Source organism: Schistocerca cancellata, chromosome 1, assembly GCF_023864275.1.
Source record: "Schistocerca cancellata isolate TAMUIC-IGC-003103 chromosome 1, iqSchCanc2.1, whole genome shotgun sequence".
Lineage (NCBI taxonomy): Eukaryota > Metazoa > Arthropoda > Insecta > Orthoptera > Acrididae > Schistocerca > Schistocerca cancellata.
Genome location: NC_064626.1, coordinates 705878145 through 705899580, shown reverse-complemented (window position 1 = coordinate 705899580; position 21436 = coordinate 705878145). Strand labels below are relative to the sequence as shown.

At 43.0% G+C, this 21436-nt stretch overlaps 1 protein-coding gene and 1 pseudogene across 2 annotated transcripts in view; both read right to left on the bottom strand.

Annotated features, from left to right (window-relative positions):
- The window catches only part of LOC126162155 (odorant receptor Or2-like), a 61164-nt gene that overhangs the window by 15049 nt on the left and 24679 nt on the right, over positions 1 to 21436 (bottom strand). The window contains exons 2-3 of one of the 2 annotated variants that reach the window (XM_049918462.1): positions 17460 to 17561; positions 2056 to 2211 (exon numbers count right to left, since the gene is read on the bottom strand). In XM_049918462.1, the coding sequence (XP_049774419.1) occupies positions 2056 to 2211; positions 17460 to 17561 (258 nt within the window). Of the gene's footprint in view, positions 1 to 2055; positions 2212 to 17459; positions 17562 to 21436 lie in introns of those variants that run through there. The other variant, XR_007535031.1, reaches the window with a different exon arrangement.
- LOC126099759 (5S ribosomal RNA) lies at positions 3203 to 3320 on the bottom strand (annotated as a pseudogene).

Below are 21436 nucleotides of genomic sequence, written 5' to 3'. Positions count from 1 at the left end.
TGTACAGTCCGAACACGGTGGTCCCACAGATACTCGATTGGCATTAAATTCGGGGAGGCTAGTGGTCAGGGTAGTACGCCAAACTCATCCTGCTGCTCTCTGAAACACGTACGTACGCTGCAGACTGTGACACGCTGCATTCTCCTGCTGGTAGATCCCAACGAGCTGAGAAAAGAAAACTGTATGTAGAGGTAGATACGGTGCCTAAGGATACATGCATACTTGTCTTGATACGTTGTGCTTTCCAGAATGACGAGATCAGACAGAGAATGCCCGAAAGTATTCCCCAGACTATGACCATTGCTGGGTGTTTGTTTTCAGATGTTTCACGCCCTACATGCTAAGGCCATCTGTCCGACGGACCACAAAACGTGATTAATCTAAAAAAGCCATTCGTCGCCACACAGTGGACTTCCAGCTGCCGTACTGGCGCGCAAACATCAGCCTTCGTCGCTGATGAACAGCAGTGAACATGGGTAAATGATCCAGGCACTTTCTGTGCAGGAACATACGCAGTAATGTTCGCTGAACAGCCGTTGAGGAGACACTATTGGTAGCCACTTGGTTCAGCTGGATGGCCAATTGCTCAACAGTTGCACGTCTACTCCTCTGTTCACGTCTTCACAGCCGTCGTCCATCCCTATCATCTATGACCAGTGGTGCGCTACAGTTGGCTCTGCGCCACATTTGATGGCGCCATTTTGCCGTGCGCCGTACACTTTAACCACTGCGACACCGAACGTATTCAGTCTTTGCCATTTCGAAAATGCGTCCATCCTTGACCCTAAAGCAAAAGATCGTGCCCTTTTGATCGTCAGATAAATCTCTCCATTTACGCCGAGAACGACTGCTCTGTGTTTCGCGACCCCCCGTCACGCTTTAGTTACTCCCGAATGCCACTGCTGTCACCTGACGTCTGTGTGCGTTTATTGCGCGTTGACATCAAACGTAGTCGGTGGTTACATTAATGTGGCTGGAGCGTGTGGTTCTTGAAAATGTGTGTGTGTGAGTGTGTGTTGGCACTTACGGGCGCACAACGTCGAGGTCATCAGCGCCCTGATACACATTAATTAAACGCATGTGGACAAATTTAGTAAAATGGAAGTATACACGCAAAGAAAGCGGGAAAAGATGAAAAATGCTGTATACGAAAATAAAAAGTAAGGAAATCGAAAAAGGAGCGTCAAGAATGTCACAGGAAATTGTCACTGGCTGGCCACTTACGTAAAATATGGGCGAGTCAGTCATCCCGTGAGAAAATTAAGACCCTCTCCCTAAAATCTTGGTAAAAACATTGGACAAGTCACAGAAGCTTAAAACTTTTACATGGTGGATCCGCCGGCAAGTCAGTCGCGGCCCGCTGGTCAGAAAATAAAACGCAATCCAATAAATCGTGGCGCACAGTGACCTGGACGCCACAACTACCACACATTGGAGGATCCTCTCGCTGGAGTAGGAAGCCATGCGTCATAGGACTGTGGCCTATCCGAAGCCGCGTGAGGAGAACCTGGTCCCGTCTACAGGGCTGGAATGAAGTACACACGCGTTGTGGGCTTGACTAAACGGAGCTTATTGTCAGTTCTTTCCAGCCACTCGTCCTCGCACCGACGCATGACTCGTGAGTTCAATAGCGAGGTATATGCGTGCAGGGGGTGGCACACTGAAATACTTGCGGATCGAGGCACGCCTCCTTGGCTGTGAGATCTGCCCTTTCGTTCCCAGCAATACCGACGTACCCTGGAAGCCAGCAGAAAACCACCTCCTTTCCCAGTCGTTGTAGTTGGAGGAGGGCATCCTGGATGTTCTGGACTATTTTATCTGCTGGATACAAAAGTTGCAATCAGTGAAGGGCACTTAGTGAATCGGAACAGACAAGAAATTTAGGACGGGAAGAGCATCTCATCTGCTCTAGTGTCCGCAAGATCGCAGACAGTTGTGTATCAAAGGTAGTAAATGCTTTGCCCATTTACAGAGAATGTTTCGCAATCGGCAAGATTTCTATGGCGGTTAGACGCCGAGAGAAAGGTACTTCTGTTAGTAGAGTAAACCGCTTACCGACAGAAAAGTGTCTCTGTTGACTGGATAGACCTTGCCGGCGGTGAGCTGCAGCGCCGTCTGGGCTCTGCACATGACGACCCGTAGCGTGCTGGTCACCCGCCGGTCCACCCCCACCCAGGCGGAGCCGTAAGCCGCCAGCGACACGGACAGGCCCTGCAGGCACCGCGCTCGTCATATAACAGCTACAAGCATTCGTAGGTTGGCAACACCGTTGAAATTGTCTCAGTGATAAATGTGTGTTGGAGAGAACACCCGTTTCAGACTGTCGCTGCCCTCTCACTGCTTACTAACAGAATGTAACACAGGTAGCTATCATGAAAGTTATTGTAATTGGCATTATTAGCACCAAGGATTAAATGAATGTGGTTTGTATCACTTCCTTATGATCTCACAAATCTAACGTTTCGTTGGGTGGTCAACTACTGTACTCGTTTTGACTCGTCCACTGGACCTTCTCCATTTTCTCTGTCTTGTTACTTGCTTTTTTTCTTTTTTTTTTTTTAGACTGTAAACGATAATATATTCAATACATTGAAAGTATGACTAAAAACCCCTTGAGACACATTTTTTTCGTGTTTTGTTGAATTACGCGATGCGTTTAGGACGCCGTGGGTGCATCGTCAGCTGAAAATTGTCTTATTACATAATTTACTCCTGCTTTCAGTGGGGTGAAATATGGGGAAGTACAGTGGAAAATATAGTGAAGAATTTACTGAACAATCGAGGAAGAACATTTTAAACCTTTTAACACCAATAGCCATAGGGTTATCTTTTCTGTTATCGCATGTCACGTCACTCTTGGCGCATATTTGTTTATAGGTTTTTAAAAACACTTCACAGACGCAGTTTAACATGATACGATCAAAGATGAAGCTTATGACATAGTGTCAGAGATGTATTAACTAAATTGACATGTGCATGAAATAAATTTAAAATAAGGCTTTAAAATTACTAAAATAACTATTTGCACTGCGTCATCAGGCCACATGTGGCCCATCGGGAACATCCGACCGCCTTGTCATCCTCAGATGAGAATGCGGATAGGAGGGGCGGTCGTTACGATGATTTTCTTTCACCGGAGCCGCTACTATCCGGTCGAGTAGCTCCTCAGTTGGCATCACGAGGCTCAGTGCACCCCAAAAAATGGCAACAGTGCATGGCGGCCCGGTTGGTCACCCATCCAAGTGCCAGCCACGCCCGAAAGCGCTTAACTTCGGTGATCTGGCGGGAACCGGTGTATCCACTGCGGCAAGGCCGTTGCCCAAAATAACTATGGTTAGCGAAATTCGCCTGTTTATTTAAGACAGATTCAGGCTTTCTGGTTGTTTGAAGGTATTTTTTCAGTTGTTCTAACTGATTTATGGTCTTACCATTGGCTCCACTGTATAGTATTATCAGACTGTTTTTATCTTGTTTATATGCGTTTGATTTCAAGCATACACTGCAAAATAACTGATTTTTAGAGCGATTGAGACTAAAAGCATTTATGTGTTCTTGAAAATGGATCTTGAAATTTCTGCCTGTTTCCCTTACATAGTATGGAGAACAACTGGGGCATGATACTTTTTGGGTATCTGTTTGGACTAGTAGGTGGACGAACTCATTTGTAATGGAGAATGTAATTGTTACAATGTTTTTTTTCTTTTTTGAGTAGGTTAGAGATTTTTTGTGATTTGGGACCTAGGTATAGGATGCCAGAAAATATTTTCTCTACTTTCTTAGAGTTTTTATGTATTTGTATGTCTCAAATATCACATGTTTTGGCTGTGTAGCCATTGTTTATGTAAATACTTCTTATTGTGGCCGATTATGTACTAAGGTTGTTTTCTTCTAAGTCAAGTTTGTGCGCTCTGTGTAGCATGGACTTAACATGCAGGATGTTTGTGTGGAGTGGGATGGCTTGATGAGCTGTTAGTTGTTGTATTTGTGTATGTGCGTTTTCGGTGTTTGCTGAACTTACGCGTTTGTGGGATGTTAATGATTCTAAGATCCAAGAAATGCATGCTTTTTTTCATCCACATGCTCTACTGTAAATTTCATATGTTCTGGAAAGGAATTCTTCATTCTCCACTTTCGTATCACAATACAGCAGCACTATTTCATTAATACACCTCCAGTAATAAAGTGGTCCACTTTTGAGCCTATTATTTTCTTTAAAGAAATTATTTTATACGTGGCTGAGAAATATACCTACCAAGAAACTTCATATACTACTGCTCACGGCAAGACCAACTTTCTGTTGATAAACATCACCTTTAAAGATAAAGTAATTATGTGAAAGTAGTAGATGCAAAATGTCAATGACTTCTGATATTTCGGAAATTGACAACTTCTTGTGTTTTACTAACTTCTTAAACACTTACTAAAACATAAATGTTGTCAGATTCAGAAATAATAGATCTCGATTAAATGTTGCAGCTAATATTCTCACGTAATTATTTTACCCAGTACTCGTAGTATAACAAGTTTACTGAGAGACATGTTTGTAAGTCATATGGGAAACTACTTCTTTAAAGTAAACATTAGGCTAAAAATTAAAATAGTATATTATTGGAGTTACGTTGATGACACAGTGCTACTACTGTATATGATGGCACAAAAGAGTAGACTGAATTACTACTTGTATTATACAATTCTTGTATAATACAGTAGAACATGAGGACAGCAAAAGCATCCATTTTCTCCATCTTTGAGTCTCCAGTCTCCAACAAAAATTTCACTATCACTATACACAGAAAACACACATGTATAGACTTAACATCATACCCTACCACAACATGCAAATATGCTGCATGTTAAGTCCATGCTACACAGAGCACAATAACTTGACTTGGAAGAAAACACCCCTAGGACATAACTGGAAACGATAAAAAATATTGCCATAAACAATGGCTACATAGCTATAACATCGGATAATTTAGACACATAAATACACAAAAATAAGACATCAAATTGGTACACTAAGAAAGAAACGAAAATATTTGCCAACATCCCATACCTGGGCCCAATGTCACAAAAAATGCTAACCCATTCAAAAAACAATGTAACAATTCTCCCCTGATAAAAAGTTCAGCCAATTACTAGTCCACAATTCACGAAGAGATTTCCCAGAATTCATAACAGTGGAGTATACAAAGTACCATGGCTCAGGTGTCCTGCATACTATGTCGGAGAAACAGGCAGAAAATCCAAAACCCATTTCCAAGAACACATAAATGCTTTCAGACTCAGCCAACTTGAAAAATCAGTTATTGCACAGCATATGCGTGAAACCAAACAGATTATCAACAAGACAGAAAACTATTTGACAGTACTAAGCGATGAAGCCAATGGTAAGGCTATAAATCTGTCAGAACAACATGAAATATACCTCCAAAAAATCAAAAGACCTGATTCTTTCTTAAATTTCCCTAGCCATAATTATTTTAGTAGTTTTAAAAACTTATTTTGAATTTAGTGCTTGCATATGTCATTTTAGTTAATACCGAGATCTCTGACACTATATGTTAGACTTAATCTTTAATCGTGTCGTGTTACACAATATATGGAACGTGTTTATAAAATGTATCAGTAAATATGCATCTTTAGTGACATAATGAGCGAGGACAGAAAAGATGACTCTCTGTTCGTGTTAATAAGTTAAAAAAATATCTTCCTTGATTATTCGGTACGTTTTTCACTGTTTTTCGCACTGTCTCTAACAATAGTTCCTCATTTGATTCCCTAAATACAAAACCTAATATGTAACCTTCTCATAAGAGGAACATACATAACACTTCACTAAGAGCAGAAGTAAATTATGTGACGATTTGCATCTGGCGATGGACGCACGTGGTCCGAAATGTGTCGTGTAATTCAATAAAACACGAAAAAATGGTGACTGAGGGAATTTTTATTCATGCTTCCAGTATGCTGTTACTTATTGTTTCCTCTGTTGTCCTCATTTCTCGTCTGATCAAATAAAACATAACTACTTTCCCAAGATTCTCATCTCTGCAGCTTGTATCCCATAGATTTGTCCTATAGTGTGTTTTAAGTATTCACAAGCACAAAATAATACTAGTTATGAAATACCTTTCATACACTCTTATTATGTAAGTTTTCTCTTGCATCTTCTGCTTTCAACAGTATTCAGGATTGTGGCTGGTAGATATTGAAAGTTTTGTAACTTTTTTCCTGTAGTCTTTCAAAAACAACAGGCCTACCAAAGGCCAGGCGTAAAATTTGTTTGTTCGTTCAACTGTTTAATGCTTCATAGCTGTTGTATACGAAACGTTTGGCTTAATGTGAATGCAGTAATGGTAGTTTCTTTGTGGACACGTTTTAAAGTATACTCTCTCTTACATTCATAAGCAAGCACAGGGTGTGCTGCAGATCATCACTTGAACCAGCCAAAGCTAGTTGGTTGTCTGAACAAGGTAGTATAGCCAAAACTATGACACTATGTCTAAAAGGTGCAACTAATTTTTCTGAGCATTCTTAATTAAATCGTCTGGTGAATATTATAAAAACATTCGACACTGAATGTTAATGTGTAAGACATTAATTTGAATGTACATTGTCAAACACGAAATTTTGATATATGTATTGCGTATTCGTCTTACTAAATGCTGCAGGAGACTTTTGTTCAATAAGCTGAATAATTAAGCTCTACTTACGCTAGTGTAATGTCAATGAAAATAAAATAGCTAGGTGTCCTACATTTTCAGTGTATTTCCCTGTACCTGTTGTCGAGATGAATGCAAGGTTACCAATAATCTGCCTTCTGTAAATCCATCAGGTACAGTACTATCAGTTCTTCTGCTCTTATATCTGCCCGCTTTTGATCATACCACTTTTTGCATGCTGTACATAGCAGATCTGTGCAGCTCGGTTACACTCAGACACACATATCCATACTTTCAACAGTAGTTTTAAGAAGATAAAAATACTGCTTTAAACACCTTTCAGTGTATACTTGAAGAGTAATTTCACCTTATCATAGTATAGAGTTCATTTATTTTTCAGTATTAATACAGCTCGTGCATAATTTCCCAGCTGTTATTTTGCCTACACAAATATGTAAATTTGCTGTTCATGTTTCATCTTCTTCTGTACCACTGTTCTTGTTGTGGAATCACAGACGTATCAAATATTTAACGTCAGCTTACTGTTATTGTGTTTGGCAGATTTTTTTCCTCTTACCACCGTACGTGCAATAAAAATTAAGGATATATGAAGGCTGTTCAAAAAGTAAGCTCACTTTTCAAATTGCGCGGACAACGTACGTTCGATTATCGATCTTTTTTTGTTACGTTGGTACACATGTCCCGAACACATATTGACAGTTTCAAGTGTACAGCATACTTTGTTTGTTTTTCACAGAAAGTTAGACGTGTTATAGTGTACTCGGCGATTTTCGATTATGGAGCAAAGAATTTGGATCAAGTGCTCTAAAAACTGGAAATGCTGACAGCGGCATGGGGTGAGTCTGCTCTAAGTGAAAAAAAATGTTTGTTAGTGGCACAAGCTCTTCCAAGATGGCCGAGAAGATGCCAATGACGAACCTCGCTCTGGACGCCCCAGCACATCAACAACGGATGATGACGTCAAAGCTGTGAAGGAAATTGTTTTGGAAAATCGTCGAATTACCGGAAGAGAAGTTGCTGAGGATGTAGGCATATCGCTCGGTTCGTGTCATGCAATTTTTTTATGTTGTGGGCATGAGACGTGTGTCAGCGAAGTTTGTTTCAAAACTTATCAGTTTTGATCAGAAGAACCGTCGCATGAGCATCGCTCAGGAGCTCTTGAATGACGTCAGTGATGATCCTGATTTCCGCAAAAGCGTCATAACTGGTGACGAAACATGGGTTTGTGGTTATGACGTCGAAACCAAAGCCCAATCGTCCCAGTGGAAGCATCCTGGAGAACCAAGACCGAAAAAAGCACGCCAAGTTCGATCAAATGTGAAAGTTTTGCTCACTGTTTTTTTTTTTTCTTCATTTCCGTGGCGTAGTCCATCATGAATTTATGCCTCAGGGTCGTACTGTCAATAAGGAGTATTAACTAGACGTTATGCGACGTTTGCGGAAGCAATACGCTAAAAATATCAGGAACTGTGGAAAAACAATTCATGGCTTTTGCATCACGACAATGCACCTGCTCATTCATCGTTGCTTGTGAGAGATTTTTTGGCCAAAAACAACACGCCAATCACGCCCCAGATACCATATACATCGGATTTGGCCCCAGCGACTTTTTCCTGTTGCCAAAACTGAAGAGAACCATGAAAGATTTTCAACGATTGAGGAAATAAAAACTTCATCGCTGGAAGTACTCAAGGCTGTATCAAAAAGTTCTTATGAGAAGTGCTTCGAGGATTTGAAGAAGCGTTGGCACGAGTGTATTGTATCTAAGGGGGATTACTTTGAAGGGGACAACTTGAATATTGATGATCAAATAAATATTTTTTCATAAAAATATAAAGTCACTTTCCTTTTTGAACACACTTTGTATAATACAAATTCTTCAGTGGAGAATGTCCTCCATGAGTCCATCAGTATTCGTTTGCCACCAGGAAAAGATTCTGTTTGTGGCCTGACGATGAAGTATTTAAAAATAATTTAGGCTATAACACATATCTTAGAATATGCGTAGCAATTAAGGCAAATACATTTCTCTGTAAAAGTTATGTCGTATTTCTATGGTTCACATAAGTTAGTTATATTTATTCCTTAACCATCTTAATAACTGAATCAAAATTGAATCGCTTGCTATTATTAGTTTCATTCTGTATCTTCATAGTTTCTTTTTTTCACGTGTGACAGAATTTTAAGACGTAACACAAGTATGATACCATATAAAACTTATGATCCACTTATAATTTAACTTTATAAATGGGAAAACTCTTATTGTTAATTATTCATTCTCTATAATAAGCTAAAAACCATTCGGCGGATGAGTTTCAGCTGATAAGTTAACTGAAAACTACAAAGGTCTTCGCAAAGAACTTATTGTGCTAGGTATGTAATTTATGTTTGAAATACACTCACAGGAGATGGCTGCATAGTGAGGTAAGTGAATTCCAGCAACGAGAGAACTATCAAACAACTTCGTATTGGTTGTTTGAGCTCTAAGTTGATGAGAAGTTCCTGCTCTTCACATCATTTTAATCTTCGTTTCTGTGGGGGACCCCCACCAGCTACTGCTTACAATGTTATAATCGACTACAAGAAAATTATTTTTAAATATCTTCGGTTCGTTATTTGAGACGATGAAGTAATGTTTTTGCATTTCGTGTTACATTATAATTTTGGCTTGCCGAGGATAAGCCGTATAAACCGTGCTGACTGTTCATTTACATGCTTTTTGCACTTTATTGTGACTTGTGATGAATATACTTACTAACATAACAATCTAATCAATCTGCAGCTGACATGAAAATAACTGCAATTATTCATTGCATGATCATTGGTATGTGGTCAGACGTAGATGGGATCATGTGTCCGTAATACGTTCATGAGCCAAACATTATCAGCAGCTCCAACCTTTGTAGTCCTGTCTTTCTCAGTTACGTGTAATATTATGGTATATTGATAACTTTTATATATGGACCGTCTAACAGCAACTGAAGAAAACACAATTTTAGTGACATACGCGTTTCGCCTTTATTTTTAGCAAGGCATCATCAGTGGCCCGGAATGTGTATATACATTTGTTATTTAATTTACATTTTGGTCACTGTACCTAAAAGTTATAAACAGTTCTGGTGGTTAATATTTCCTATTAAGTAGTAATGTTTTGAAATGTACTTACAGGTTGCGTGGACGATTTCTTACGTATTATGCTCCTATTGCATTTTTGGTGTTGTTCTTCATATTATAAATGTCAATTTGCGTTTTGAAACTTCCTGGCAGATTAAAACTGTGTGCCAGACCGAGACTCGAACCCGGGATCTTTGCCTTTTGCGGGCAAGTGCTCTACCAACTGAGCTACCCAAGCAAGACTTACGCTCCGTCCTCATAGCTTTACTTCTGCCTGTACCTCGTCTCCTACCTTCCAAACTTTACAGAAGCTCTCCTGCGAGCCATGCAGAACTAGCACTCCTGAAAGAAAGGATATTGCGGCGACACGGCCTAGCCACTGCCAGGGGATGTTTCCAGAATGAGAATTTCACTCTGCAGACGAGGTACTGGCAGAAGTAAAGCTGTGAGGACGGGACGTGAGTCGTGTTTAGGTAGCTGAGTTGGTAGAGCACTTGCCCAAGAAAGGCAAATATCCCGAGTTCGAGTCTCGGTCCGGCACACAGTTTTAATCTGCCAGGAAGTTTCATATCAGCGCACACTCCGCTGCAGAGTGAAATTCTCATTCTGGAAACATCCCCTAGGCTGGGGCTAAGCCATGTCTCCGCAATATCCTTTCTTTCAGGAGTGCTAGCTCTGCAAGGTTCGCAGAAGAGCTTCTGTAAAGTTTGGAAGGTAGGAGACGAGGTACTGGCAGAAGTAAAGCTATGAGGACGGGGCGTGAGTCGTGCTTGGATAGCTCAGTTGGTAGAGCACTTGCCCGCGAAAGGCAAAGATCCCGATTTCGAGTCTCGGTCCGGCACACAGTTGTAATCTGCCAGGAAGTTTCATATCAGCTTACACTCCGCTGCAGAGTGAAATTCTCATTTTGGAAACATCCCCTAGGCTGTGGCTAAGCCATGTCTCCGCAATATCCTTTCTTTCAGGAGTTCTAGTTCTGCAAGTTTCGCAGGAGAGCTTCTGTAAAGTTTGGAAGGTAGGAGACGAGGTACTGGCAGAAGTAAAGCTGTGAGGACGGGGCGTGAGTCGTGCTTGGGTAGCTCAGTCGCTGGCACGGTAGCTCAGCGTGTTTGGTCAGAGAGCTGGTTGGCCTCTGTAATAAAAAAAAACTGAGTGGAAGGATCAACAAACTAACTTGACCGGATGTCATGTGACGTCCGCAACGACCAAACATAACGATCAACAACGAACAAAATGCGAAAAAAAAGTTGATAGAGCACTTGCCCGCGAAAGGCAAAGAACCCGATTTCGAGTCTCGGACCGGCACAGTTTTAATCTGCCGGAAGTTTCATATCATTGCACACTCCGCTGCAGAGTGAAATTCTCATTCTGGAATTTGCGGTTTTTTTCACAGATTTCACAGCACTATGAACTGAACACTTTGCAATGTTTTTTTTCGACGCAATGTTTTGGCTTCTGTTGCCGACTGTCAGATGTTTTTGCCAAAGATCTAATGTTATTGCCAACCTTTCGAGTGTAATTATTGAAGTATCTGTGATATGTTCGTGTACGCATTTGTGTGTGCGTGTCTGTGTGGGTGTGTGTGTGAGTGAGTGAGTGTGAGTGTGTGTTTTGGTGTGTGATAAAATTTTTTATATTATTATATTATTTTTTGTGTGCTCATTTGTGTTTGCGTGTGTGTGTGTGTGTCCAGAAGGCATAGGGGGAAGAGGTGTTTTTTTCTGTTTTTTTTCTTTGGGTTGTGTGAGAGGAACGATTGGTTTCCTCCCACACAACCCAAAAAACAAAAAAAAAAAACGCTTCCCCCTTCGCCTTCTGGACTCACACATACAAACACACACACACACACACACACACACACACACACGCACACACAGACAAATGCATACACGAACATACAACAGATACTTCAATAGTTACACTCGAAAGTTTGGCAATAACTTTCGATCTGTGGCAAAAACATCTGACAGTCGGCAACAGAAACCAAAACATTGCATCGAAACAAGTGTTCAGTTCATAGTGCTGTGAAATCTGGGGAAAAAATTGGCATTTATAAGATGAAGAACAATACCAAAAATGCAACAGGAGCATAATATGTAGGAAATCGTCCATGCAACCTGTAAGTACAGTTCAGAACATTACTATTTAATAGGAAATACCAACCACCAGAACTGTTTATTACCTATAGGTACATTGACCAAAATATAAACTAAACAGAAGAAATATGTACATGTTCCAGGCCACTGATGATGCCTTTCAGAAAATAAAGGCGAAACGCGTGTGGCACTAAAATTGTTTTATTCAGTTGCTGTCAGACGGTCCGTAAGTAAAAATTACCAATATACCATAATATTATCACCAGCTGTTTAATACCGTGTTGGTCAACCTTTGGAATGCAGTACAGCAGAGCTTCTGCATGGCAGGTTGTCGACAAGTCCTTGGTAGGCTTCCGGAAAGGATGTGCCAGGGTTGGTTCCAGAAGATTTTTGCATACAAACGATTTATCATCTGGCAAATGATGTGATGGTTCCTTTGCAAGGGCGCGGCCGACCTCCTTCCCCATCCTTTCTTAATCCGATGGGGCTGATGCCTCACTGTCTGGTCTCCTCCCCCCAAAATAAACCAACCAACAATCTGGCGGCCTTCCCCGTCCCCTCCTCCCACCTTTTTCATCATACTCTTTCATCTGTGTCAGCTTTCGTTAGTCACTGTGATCCGTACTGTATAGGAACCTTGCACTTCGGCGGCCTGTGTCGCATGGGCCTTAAACTGGCCCTGTATGTGGCACCAGATGTCTACTTGCAGGTTACCCAGCTTCTCAAATTGCGGACCGGTGTGGCCGGCCGCGGTGGTCTAGCGGTTCTGGCGCTGCAGTCCGGAACCACGGGACTGCTACGGTCGCAGGTTCGAATCCTGCCTCGGGCATGGGTGTGTGTGATGTCCTTAGGTTAGTTAGGTTTAAGTAGTTCTAAGTTCTAGGGGACTTATGACCTAAGGTGTTGAGTCCCATAGTGTTCAGAACCATTTGAACCATTTTGCGGACCGGTGCTTTGTGGATGCGGAACTTGCGCCAGATTGTTCTATCGGTTTCATATCAGACGTATTTGGTGGCCTAGACATCAACATGAGCTCACTACCATTTTGACCTTATGACACGGACAGTTATCCTACTGGAAGATGGCATCGCCGTCGGAGAAGAAATGAGGCACGAAGGGATCCAGGGGTCTGCAAATACGTTCGCGTAGATGAAAACTGTCATGGAATCTTCGATTACTTTCACAGCCGCTGTAGAAAGAAGGGTGACTGATCCTGTCTCCAGTGCAATCGTAACTGACGATTTTATCGTTTCCGTTAACATGGGAACATGCTGGGGTCGTCTGCTGTGGAGCTTCATGTTCAGCAATATGCGCGGAACGGTGTGCTCCAAAACACACGTGTCTGCACCAGCACTGTGCTCTGTCGTCGGATCTGTCACCGATACTGATTTTCAAAGCGAGCAAGCCTCCAACCTCCCGGTTCGGTGGTGATGTATGTACATGCAACAACTGCTCGTGGTTTCACTGTATTTCAAGCACTTGCCGTAGATGGTCACTGACAGTAGCTCGTGAATAGCTGAATGCTTTCGGTTTTCAAGAAGCCGTTTTCCAGGCGCTTATACAAGTGGATTTCCTCATTTGCATGAAATGTATTCGCATTTTTCGAATATAGACAACCATGACGATTATGAAAACTTGTACCGGACCGGGACTTGAATCCAAATTTCCTGCTTATCGCTAGTGGTCACCTTCCCATTAGACTACCCGAGCAGAACTCACGGCCAGACCCAAACTTCCATATGTCGTCAAAATTTGTCTGCAACCTGTACTCGTACAGGGGAGACATTTTAACTGAAAGTCACCTGTCCGGTGTCGACGGATGAATACCGCATTGCAGTGCTTGCGTTGTATAGAAGTACAGCGCAAAGTTTCTACGTACATGTATGCTTGTATGAAGGAACTTTGCATCACACTTCTGAACAACACAGGCACCGCAGCATCGTGTTCCTGTTTGCGGCCGATACAGTCACTAGAATAATTCCCCATTCGTCTGTGCTCTGCTTACACTGAGATGACAGAAGTGATGGGATAGCTATATGCACATGTAACGATGGCGGTAGTATCGTATACAAAAGGTATAAAAGGGCAGTGCTTTGGCGGAGCTGTCATTTGTACTCAGGTGATCATGTGAAAATCCGATTTGATTATGGCCACACGACGGGAATTAGCAGGCCTTGAGCGCGGGATAGTAGTTGGAGCTAGTAGCGAGCGACATGACGTTTTGAAAATCTTTAGGGAATCCAATATTCCGAGATCCACAATGTCAAGAGTGTGCCAAAAATACCACATTTCAGGCATCACCTCCCACCACGGACAACGCAGTGTTCGACGGCCTTCACTTAAAGACCGTAGAGTTGTTAGTGTTAATTGTTAGTGCTGACAGACAAATAACACTCTGTAAAATAATGGCAGAAATCGATGTGGGGCGTACAGTGAACGTATCCGTTTGGACAGTGCCGCGATACATGGCGTTGATGGGCTATGACAGAAGATGACAGATGCGAGTGCCACTGCTAACAGCCCGACATCGCCTGTAGCGCCTCTCCTGGGTTCGTGACCATATGGAAAATCGTGGCCTGGTCAGATGAGTCACGATCTCAGCTGATAAGAGCTGATGGCAGGATTCGAGTGTGGCGCACATTCCACGAAGCTATGGACCCTAGTTGTCAACAAGGCACTGTGCAAGCTGGTGGTGATGGCTGTGTTTATATGGAATGGACTGTCTCCTCTGGTCGAACTGAACCGATTATTGACTGGAGGAAATGGTTATGTTCGGTTACCTGGAAACTGTTTACAGATAATAACGATGGAATTATTCTGGGTGACAATGCTCCATATGAATGGGCCACAATTGTTCGCAGTTGGTTTGAAGAATATTCTGGACAATACGGGAGAAAGATTTAGCCACCCAGATCGCCCTACATGAATCCTGTCGAACATTTATGGGACATAATCGAGACGTCAGTTCGAGGACAGTATCCTGCACCGGCAACACTTTCGGAATTATGGACTACCGTAAGTAGTACTCTAAAAATGCAGTATGATAAAGCGATTTTCAGTCTGAAATGGAAGAAAAACAGAAAAATCTTGTTCTTTGTAGATGACAACTGTATAGTGAGTGGTACACATTAAACTGCCAGTAGAAAATATCTGATATCGTTAAGTGAGATAAAAACAGCTGTATATCTTATCTTCAAAACTACAACAGTATTTTAAGCCTTATTTTCAATACAGTATAAACGTATATACACTCCTGGAAATGGAAAAAAGGACACATTGACACCGGTGTGTCAGACCCACCATACTTGCTCCGGACACTGCGAGAGGGCTGTACAAGCAATGATCACACGCACGGCACAGCGGACACACCAGGAACCGCGGTGTTGGCCATCGAATGGCGCTAGCTGCGCAGCATTTGTGCACCGCCGCCGTCAGTGTCAGCCAGTTTGCCGTGGCATACGGAGCTCCATCGCAGTCTTTAACACTGGTAGCATGCCGAGACAGCGTGGACGTGAACCGTATGTGCAGTTGACGGACTTTGAGCGAGGGCGTATAGTGGGCATGAGGGAGGCCGGGTGGACGTACCGCCGAATTGCTCAACATGTGGGGCGTGAGGTCTCCACAGTACATCGATGTTGTCGCCAGTGGTCGGCGGAAGGTGCACGTGCCCGTCGACCTGGGACCGGACCGCAGCGATGCACGGATGCACGCCAAGACCGCAGGATCCTACGCAGTGCCATAGGGGACCGCACCGCCACTTCCCAGCAAATTAGGGACACTGTTGCTCCTGGGGTATCGGCGAGGACCATTCGCAACCGTCTTCATGAAGCTGGGCTACGGTCCCGCACACCGTTAGGCCGTCTTCTGCTCACACCTCAACATCGTGCAGCCCGCCTCCAGTGGTGTCGCGACAGGCGTGAATGGAGGGACGAATGGAGACGTGTCGTCTTCAGCGATGAGAGTCGCTTCTGCCTTGGTGCCAATGATGGTCGTATGCATGTTTGGCGCCGTGCAGGTGAGCGCCACAATCAGGACTGCATACGACCGAGGCACACAGGGCCAACACTCGGCATCATGGTGTGGGGAGCGATCTCCTACACTGGCCGTACACCACTGATGATCGTCGAGGGGACACTGAATAGTGCACGGTACATCCAAACCGTCATCGAACCCATCGTTCTACCATTCCTAGACCGGCAAGGGAACTTGCTGTTCCAACAGGACAATGCACGTCCGCATGTATCCCGTGCCACCCAACGTGCTCTAGAAGGTGTACGCCAACTACCCTGGCCAGCAAGATCTCTGGATCTGTCCCCCATTGAGCATGTTTGGGACTGGATGAAGCGTCGTCTCAGCGGTCTGCACGTCCAGCACGAACGCTGGTCCAACTGAGGCGCCAGGTGGAAATGGCATGGTAAGCCGTTCCACAGGACTACATCCAGCATCTCTACGATCGTCTCCATGGGAGAATAGCAGCCTGCATTGCTGCGAAAGGTGGATATACACTGTACTAGTGCCGACATTGTGCATGCTCTGTTGCCTGTGTCTATGTGCCTGTGGTTCTGTCAGTGTGATCATGTGATGTATCTGACCCCAGGAATGTGTCAATAAAGTTTCCCCTTCCTGGGACAATGAATTCACGGTGTTCTTATTTCCATTTCCAGGAGTGTACATATCGTGGTTCAACTGTATTACGTGTGTCTTTAGGTAAATATGAAGCTAACGCAAGCTTAGTGACTTATTGTCAGCCTTTTCGGTATAGAGGTTTAACCCGAAATTGATATGAATTTCACAAGATGTTATTGTATCATGATAATTTTCAGGCAGAATGACAAACAACGATATACCCAAGATAACACAGAAAGTGCTGAAGCACATATGGGTAAAGCAAAAAGCAACAAACTGTGTTTTGCGTAAGGCGAGGTTTTTTCCAGTTGATATTACAGCTGGTAACCATTGTCGCTCTGTCTTTCCATCGCAGCCCGCATCTCGTGGCCGTGCGGTAGCATTCTCGCTTCCCACGCCCGGGTTCCCGGGTTCGATTCCCGGCGGGGTCAGGGATTTTCTCTGCCTCGTGATGGCTTGGTGTTGTGTGCTGTCCTTAGGTTAGTTAGGTTTAAGCAGTTCTAAGTTTTAGGGGACTGGTGACCATAGATGTTGAGTCCCATAGTGCTCAGAGCCATTTCCATCGCATTCCGTTACAAACTGTAATCATGACTCACAAACTACTATATCTTTAGCTTTTTTCTTAGCCTTTCTTTCTTTCAACCAGAACGCTATTGTCGCCTATCACGTATTTCGTCGGTACTGAGTACGTTTCTATCGTTTATTTTTAAAATAAAACCTGTCATAACCACAAGATCGAAAGTTTCGCTATTTTCATTTTCTTTTCGATTCTCGGTAATTAGATGGCATTTTCATGTGAACTGATTAGTAGTTTCAGTGGAAAGCATCATGGACTCTTAAAGTTGTTTAAAAATGGTTTTGAGGGATCTGTTATGAAAATTCGAACACTGGAGCCACTGTATTACTTTGCAAATGTATACGTATAACAAGTACTTACTGCTTCCATTGTATCATGTCCACACCAGCAGTAGATGAATATCTGTAGAGCCGGGATTGGGAGGTACAGGGCACATTTTATCACTGCACTGTCTTGTGGATTCTGAAAAGACAGAAGATAATATGGTAATTGACACCAGCAACCGCTGTCTAAAGCTACATTTCGAATGCAATAGCACTATAAGTAAAGTCTAACCACAAAACTACTGAAAATGGTTTTGTGTGATAAGTTCCATTTTGTTTGAAAATTATCTCCGGCCTCTCGCGAGAGATTGCTGTTGATAGACACCACTGCTGTATGTCAAGATAAGCAACAGACCACCAGCAAGGAAACATGACGTCAACGTTACTACACATGAAGCATAGATAGTCACTTTGACGTATTGATTCAAGTGTTTAGAAGAGTCTTCAGGTTACACAGCCATATTCTCCTTTCACTTAACACTTTACGCCTTACGACTTAATAACTTGCATGTCTGAAGGAACAGACTTTGTTGGCGATCCACAATTGTACGGAATAATTAGAAATTTACTCGCTCACTGTGAACTCTTTGACATCAGCTGTGTTAGGTATAGATGTACTAGCTAGTAGCGACATACGAACACTTGTGCCGGTCCGGGACTGGAACACAAATTTCCCACTTATAGCGGCTATCCCTGCACGCTCCCGGGCCGACCCAAACCCCATTGTCTACGTCCTTATGCCATAATTCACTATATATTCGACGTATGGAGGTCTACTTGTGATCGGGGAGCGTGCATGGTTAAAGCGACTACTCGCAGTGAGCGGGAGATCGGTGTTCACGTCCCGATCCGGCTCCAGTTTTCGTGTGTCACTAACAGGCAGTACGCCGATACCTAATACAGATGACGTCAAAGAATTTGCAGTCAACGAATAAATTTCGAATTAGTAAAATAAGGTTTAACGAATCACTGTTTCAATTCATGTTAGTATTATAAAATATTCGGAGTTGTTTAGCGATTAATATTTGCTAAATTATTTGTTTGAATAACTGATTTCAGTTTTCCCGGTCTTATGCACTGTCATGGCGGGAAAACAAATTATACTCCCTTTGTCAGGAAAGTTCCAGGATGTTTCTTTTTTTTAATTTCTGAGTTTGCAGTGCTAAAAAGGAACAAATGTTTTCATGTTACGCAAACTCATTTTGTGCCAGGGCTGTGCTTAGCAACACACTGTTCGGATTCTTGGCGTGTTAGTTACGGTGACACGATGGATGCTGATTGTGAGCAAAGAGTGAATATTAATTTCTGCGTTAAGTTCGGGAAAACCCCTAGTGAGACGTGGACAATGATTAAGCAAGCATATGCAGGCGAGGCACTTTCAAAAAGTCGTTTTCGAGTGACAAAAGGTTTCCTGAAGACAGAGATTCAGTGCAAGACGATCTCAAAGCTGATCGCCGGTCTACAGCTCATTCCGATGCAAACATGGAGCACGTATTGCAAGAAGACCGCCATGTAACTATGTGTGCGATATCAGAAAGACTTAATTTAAATTGTGACGGGTGTCATAAGATTTTAAGATAAGATTTTGGGAAACGGAAACTGAATGCAAAACTCGTCCCACACATATTGATAGACGAACGGAAACAGGAAAGACAAAGAATTTTTACTGAACTACTGGACAGAGCCAGACGTAATCCCACATCTCTGTCAAAGATTATTGGTGGGGATGAAAGTTCGTGCAGCCAGTGTGACCTACACACGAAGCGCCAAAGTGCTGAATGACAGAGTCTTCGATAATCAGCCTCGAGAAAAGTCAAACGACACCCTTCGAGAACAAGGACAATGTTGATCACACTTTGATAGTAAAGGTTTAGGTCAGCATGAGAATTTTCCTCCAGGTCAAACAGTGAACCAAACTCTTTACATGGAAGTCTTGAAAAGTTTGTGACGAGCAGTTAATCATCGCCTCCCTAATTATGGCATTCTCAGGACTCGTTCTTACTGGATGACAATACAAGATCCCATACTGCTTTATCTGTTACCGAATATCTGGCCAGACATTCTGTTATTACCATCCCACATCCACAATATTTGCCCGACATCTCGCCTTGCGATTTTTTCCTTGTTTCCACGAGTGAAAAGGCGACTTCATCAAGATATCGCAGACATCCAAGGAGCTGAGATAAATGAGCGTCTAAGCATCGCAGCTGAAAATTTCCCTGCTTGCTTCCAAGACCTCCAGAAACGTTGGCAACTGGGTACACATAACAAAAGGGACTACTTGGAAAGGAGCTACGACCTTTAGTTGATAAGTGCAATTTCCTATCAAAAAAACTGTCCCGGAACTTTTCTGACAAAGGGAGTATGTTTATTTATATGGAAATTTGTTGAATACATTGAGTGGACAACGTGTCATGCGAACAATGTACTCAGGGACCGAATGGAACTCTACACAATGAGATGGCACTGTTGCTCTGGAGTAGGGAGGCACAGACCGCATTGGCGAGCCGCATGCTGCTAGTCATTGATCTGATGACGTCCCACCCCCCATCGTTCTTTCTTATAATTTTTTTAGCCATCTTTCTTTTCCTCCAGGAAAGGAGAGGGCGGGTCTTTGTTGAACTTAGCTTTTTGGTAATATACTGTTGTATTGTTGCAACTATATTTATTAAATAAAGTGACAATTCGTGAAACAAATGACGTGAATGAATTTTGTTTGCAGTCTTTACGTTGTCACACTGAGTAGTTTCCGGACCATGGTACTGGCGAGTCTGTACACCCCTGTCCTAGTGGTAAGGAATTACTCTGCAGGGTCAGGAACCGCATTCGGCCAACAGTGCGAAATGGAGACGGCGAGAGACCACTGTATTAAAAACTCTGAGGGTATCGCTAGTCACTTTGTGTGACAACCCACCGATGCAGACATACATACCAGCGATAACAGAAATTAATCTGAACGTCTTTTATGGCATCTATCAGGAGCAGTTAGAGAACAGACTCCCGAAGGCAATATTTTACTGGTTAGATCTCCTGATAACTAACACATCATAATTTTTCGACTTCTAGGTAAAAATCATTGACCGTGAGGCCATTACAGCACCAATTTCTACAAATGGTGGAATGGATGTTAAAAAAGACGATAAAAATTGTACAAAAAACTTGTACAAAAACAAATCTCCCGTGCCTTATCTTTCCAGTCTCCTAGCACCTCACAAAGTCCCACAGTCCGGCTACACAGGAGCATACCCCTCGTAACTCAGTGCCATCCGGGACTGGAGCAACTGAATTACATTCTCCATCAGGGTTTCGATTACCTCTCGTCATGCCCTGAAATGAGAAATGTCCTACCCACTATCCTTCCCACCCCTCCTACTGTGGTATTCCGCCATCCACCAAACCTACACAATATACTCGTCCATCCTTACACAACTTCTGCTCCCAATCGCTTACCTCATGTCTCATACCCCTGTAATAGACCTAGATGCAAGACCTGTCCCATACATCCTCCTAACACCACATACTCCAGTCCGGTCACCAACTTCCCCTATCCTATCAAAGGCAGGGCTACTTGTGAAACCAGTCATGTGATTTACAAGCTAAGCTGCAACCACTGTGCTGCATTCTATGTAGGCATGACAACCAACAAGCTGTCTGTCCACATGAATGGCCACCAACAAACTGTGGCCAAAAAACAAGTGGACCACCCTGTTGCTGAACACGCTGCCAAACATGATACCCATCATCTCAATGGCTGCTTCACAGCCTGTGCCATATGGATCCTTCCCACCAACACCAGCTTTCCTGAATTGTGCAGATGGGAACTTCCCTGCAATACATCCTACGTTCCCGTAACCCTCCTGGCCTGAACCTTCGTTAGTCACTTTCCTCACCCAGCCAGCCCCCTCCCTGTTCCCATTCCAGCACTACACAGCCGTCTTTTCACAGCCACACCCAGTCTTTTCATTTATTTTTATTTTTATTTCTCTCCTTTCCGCTACTTACCTGGAGGCCCCT